The sequence below is a fragment of the Mus pahari genome, chromosome 1 (genome assembly GCF_900095145.1).
Source record: "Mus pahari chromosome 1, PAHARI_EIJ_v1.1, whole genome shotgun sequence".
Classification (NCBI taxonomy): Eukaryota; Metazoa; Chordata; class Mammalia; order Rodentia; family Muridae; genus Mus; species Mus pahari.
This window is the reverse complement of record NC_034590.1, coordinates 109,285,848-109,290,263: the sequence shown is the minus strand read 5'-3', so window position 1 is coordinate 109,290,263 and position 4,416 is coordinate 109,285,848. Positions and strand designations below refer to the sequence as shown.

The 4,416-nt window shown below is 54.9% G+C and overlaps 1 protein-coding gene across 1 annotated transcript in view; it reads right to left on the bottom strand.

The window, feature by feature from the left end:
- The window catches only part of Kndc1 (kinase non-catalytic C-lobe domain containing 1), a 47,017-nt gene that overhangs the window by 19,587 nt on the left and 23,014 nt on the right, over positions 1 to 4,416 (bottom strand). The window contains exons 10-15 of the mRNA XM_021192644.1: positions 3,659 to 3,817; positions 3,012 to 3,089; positions 2,380 to 2,473; positions 1,662 to 1,824; positions 972 to 1,585; positions 566 to 710 (exon numbers count right to left, since the gene is read on the bottom strand). Of these exons, the coding sequence (XP_021048303.1) occupies positions 566 to 710; positions 972 to 1,585; positions 1,662 to 1,824; positions 2,380 to 2,473; positions 3,012 to 3,089; positions 3,659 to 3,817 (1,253 nt within the window). The remainder of the gene's footprint in view (positions 1 to 565; positions 711 to 971; positions 1,586 to 1,661; positions 1,825 to 2,379; positions 2,474 to 3,011; positions 3,090 to 3,658; positions 3,818 to 4,416) is intronic.

Genomic DNA, 4,416 nt, shown 5'->3' with positions numbered 1-4,416 from the left:
GAAGAGCAGTCGGGTGCTCTTACCCACTGAGCCATCTCACCAGCCCTATTTTATTTTATTTTTTAAAAAGGGTTGTACTTTGTGGCCCTGGCTGACCTGAAACTCAATATGTCAAACATCTACCCTCAAACACGATGGCGACACTACTGCCTCTATTTTTACAGTACTAGAATTAGAAATGTGCGCCACCACGTCTGGCTGCCTATTGCAATTTTTGCTGTTAAGTAGAACTGGGCCAGGCAGTGGTGACACATGCCTTTAATCCCAGCACTCAGGAGGCAGAGGCGGGCGGATCTCTGTGAGTTCAAGGCCAGCCAGGAAACCCTGTCTCAGAAAAAACAAAAACAAAACAAAGTTGAACTGACAGTCACAGTGCCCCGCCCCTTCTCGCTCCTGTTCCCAGCCATGAATACCAGCAACAATCACAAGCAGCACCATGGAGTTGCCCTTGGCTGTTCTGGGGCTGCCAGAGGGGATGGGGTGACTGTAGGCACTGAGCCTACAGACTTTGGTGGCTTGGTTTGCCCAGAACGTTAGAAAGGGAAGGGCGGGCACAGACACTTACCTCTCAGAAGGTGAGGCTGGCCCATTGACCACCTTGAAGAGGTTCTTTAGCAGCTGCTCATCCCAGTATAGGTCACAGAACTTCTCAGATATGGCACCACAGAAGGTGGCGAAGGTGAGGTCTTTCAAGGCGTAAATATACTCCCCTGGTTTCCAAAGGATAGATAGGTCCATCAGGTTACACACGGGAGGCTTTCTGGTTCCCTTGCACTCGATCACTGGGAAATTGTCTCAGGGCTTTGGGGTTGAAGAGGTGCAGGCTCCAAGTTGGAAGCTGCCCTTGTTTTCCTGACTGACCTCAGCGGGACAGATGTGTGATCCCCCGAGTCCCCTCTCTGGACTGGGTCTGCCTCCCTCAACCTCTCCCATGTCTTGGGTTTCCAGGGTGGCCCCTGTGGCTTTCATACCCATGATGAGTGCCTCTAGCCCGTTGTCCATGTAGCCATCGAAGGCAAATTCCTCCTGGATGAGGCGCATGGCTTCCTGCAGCGAGGGGCAGGCTGTCATCTTAGGGGGGGATGAGGTATCTACACCGGATGGACAGAGCTTGCGGTCTGCTGGCCGAGGCTTCTCAGGATGACCATCCGAGCCCCTAGGGCTGCTTGGACTCGCTGCAGCCTTACCCCTGGGTGGCTTACATGGGTGTCGAGAGCCTTGGCTGGCTGAGGTGGGCCCTGGGAGCACAGTGGTGCCTAGTGGTCCCTGACCATCTGGCCTGCGCTCAGGAGGCAGGGAAGAGGCAGGAGAGCTGGGTGTCCCTGATGTTCCTTTTTGCTGGGTGACCAGATCAGGGCCATGGGGGCAGGAGCATTCTGTGGTTGAGCTGTGGGACACTGAGGCACCATCAGGGTCTGGAGTTGCTCCCTGCAGCTCTGGACCAGGTGGCAGCTGGTTGGACATCTTTAGGTCAGTGGCCTCAACAAACTCCAGGGCTGCCAGCTTTTTTGTTCCCTCCCTGTCCAGATGACCACTTCCCTCTTTGGGCTTCTCATTTGACTCTGAGGGCAAGGCAAGCTGGTCTCTGTGGAGAGAGATGGGAACTCAGGAGGGGTCACCTATGCTTGGGGCCTCCGCAAACAGGGAGTGGGGACACTCACCTGGTAACACCCACATCTTGAGCCAGGACTATGGGCTGAAAGTGAGTGGCTTCAGAGGTGAAGGCTTCTGGCAGCTCACAGGCTTCTTTGCAGCAGGGAGGCAGACCAGGAACAGGCCCAGGGACAGCGACCAGCTTGGTATCATTGCTGACCTGTAGGAAGCCTAGGGACAGCAGGTAGAAACAGGGACAAACAGGGAGACAGGAGAGGGAGCAGTCGGGGAGAGCAGTGGATACTTTTGAATGACTCCACACTAAGGACCCACAGGTGGGCATCTCAGATGCCCAGAGGCTGTCCTCCGTCAAGTGGAGCCCGGGAGCCTAAAGGTGTGTGTATGGGTATGTGTGTGACAGTGCCTGAAAGAGCTATTATGAGGAGATGGAGCCACAGCTGGAAGGCTGAGATGCCCTTTAAGCGTGAGGTCTATTCTCCCTTGAGAGAGAAGCCAGGCAGTAGGACTGGCTTACAGATGAGGCTGTACACTGGCTAAGGACTGGCACTGGCTGCACAGATAGCAGCTGCAGGTGGCTGAGTCCTCAGCGAGGGAAGCTAAGGCCAAGGCCAAGGCCAAGGCCACATGCTTTGACGTGATCATTCTGCTTTATGGGTAAAATGCGTTGCAAGTGTCCGCTCAGGGCAGGACTATGCTGGAGGATAGGGGTCAGCTCTGGTTTGGGGGTACAGGGGCCAATGAGTGGGGAGGCTTGGGTAGACCCACCGGGACTATTTTCAGGAGCAGGTGCCGAGGTGGATTTCAGTTCCACCACTGAGAATGCGTTCTGGAGGCCGATGGTCTCCTCCTCTGGGTGAACCTGGTGCGGAAGGCCATCAAATGGTCAGTTAGGGCCAACTGGGGCCGAGGAGGTATAGTATGGAGGTATGCTTTTCAGCCACCAGACACAGCTTCCAGCCTAGTACAAGCTTTCTGTGGCTTGGGGGGATTCAGAGCCACGGAGGCCCCTGCAGTGAAGCTGTGGTGAAGATAGTGGAGAAACAATTCCCAAAGTCTCCCAGAGAACCCAGTGCTCCTGCCCACTGCTACCCTTAATCCTCAGGGCGGGACCCCCATCTTCTGGGACCATCATCTTCTCCCACCCAGTTAGGAGCTGACAAGTTCCTATGTAAAGGTTGTGAGGGGACCCCCTAAAAGGGGCAATCTCTCATGATAAAGTGCTTGCGGTGTGAGTGGTTGGCAGCACACCTAAGCAGGAGGTGCTGGATGATGGCTGCCCACTGCACCCTTCCCTGAGTCCCTCTAAGCTTACAGTGCAGCAGGGGACAAGCAGGGCCCTGTGGGTGCAAATGGGAGCATGAAGGAGTCCCTGTGGATTTGGGGAAGCATCGTCTTGCCTTGCAGGTGGATGCCCGCAGGTGAGCTAGAATCTTGCTGCTGTCCATGCCTCGCTGAAGGAGGTAGCTGCTGCACACCTGAAATGAAGGAGACAGCCCTCCAGGAGAGTCCATCAGGGCAGGGACGGGCTCTGCAGAGCCTGCCCCCATCTCTCCTGATACTGCAGGGAGCATTCGTGACTGAGACCCTGCCTGGGACACTGTCGTGGATCTTAATAAGTGTGACCAAAGCAAAGTGTGCAGTGACATGCACCTTTCATCCCAGCACTTTGGAGCCAGAGGCAGGTAGATCTCAGAGAGTTCAAGGCCAGCCCAGGCTACCCTATTTCCTAGTCCTGGTGTCTGGATTTCCTGTCATAAATAGCTGTGAATAACACTGAAGAGCTGAGCTGGAGTCTCAGATAGCAGGGCTCAGGGGAGGCTACATGGGGAGCTGAGAAGGCAGGGTGCTGGGAAGGAGGACGGGAATGACAGAGTCACAGCAGGGTTGGATCGGAACCGCGTACAAGATGTGGCAATCCTTAACACGCCGCCTGCACAGGTAGAGGAATTCTGTAGACAACTGTGGTTAACACTAGCTTCAGCGTCGAGGGCCCTACTGTCCTCCACCTTGAGAATGTGAGTAGACCTGACCATTGTGCAGTTACCTTGATGGCCTCGGCTGCAGATGGCCGTTCTGAGGCATGGCATCTGGCCATGTCCAGAAGGAGTGTCTTGAGTCTACGGGGCAGGGCCAGTTTGTGGTCTCGGGGTACGCTGAACTTGGCTGCTGTCCACAGAACCGCAGCCACACAGTACACAGAGGCCTGGGTGGTGGGGAGACAGGAGAAAGAGGTAGGAGGAGTGGGGTTTAGAGGAGATCACCCGGACTGACTGCTTCCACCCCAAGGCACAGTCCCTCAGCTCAGTCACCTGCCCAGTGCCTGGAGCCCCACGTTGGCTAGATATGTGGAGGTCAGGGTCATACCCTGGTAGGGATCTACATGTTTAACAGAACCAGGCCCCTCCCTATCCTGTTTGGGTTTGAGACACTGTAAGAGCTCAATAGTTTGAGAACCTCATGTATCATGTATCATGTAGAACCTGCCCAGCTGGGACTCTTTCCCAATTAATAGTGTGCTGGCCAAATGGTTACCAACAGACTCTCTGCACAGGCAGCCCTCTGCATTCACAGCGCACACACTGTCTCTGATGGAGGGCTGAATAGCACAGGGTTGAAGGTGCTCTCTGCCAGGCTCACACCAAATGCTCTCCCTAGTTTTTTTTTTTTATTCAACAGCATCATCTGTAGCCAGTGTAGGCTCCTCACACCTGCCTGGGACACTGTCGTGGATCTTAATAAGTGTGACCAAAGCAAAGTGTGCAGTGACATGCACCTTTCATCCCAGCACTTTGGAGCCAGAGG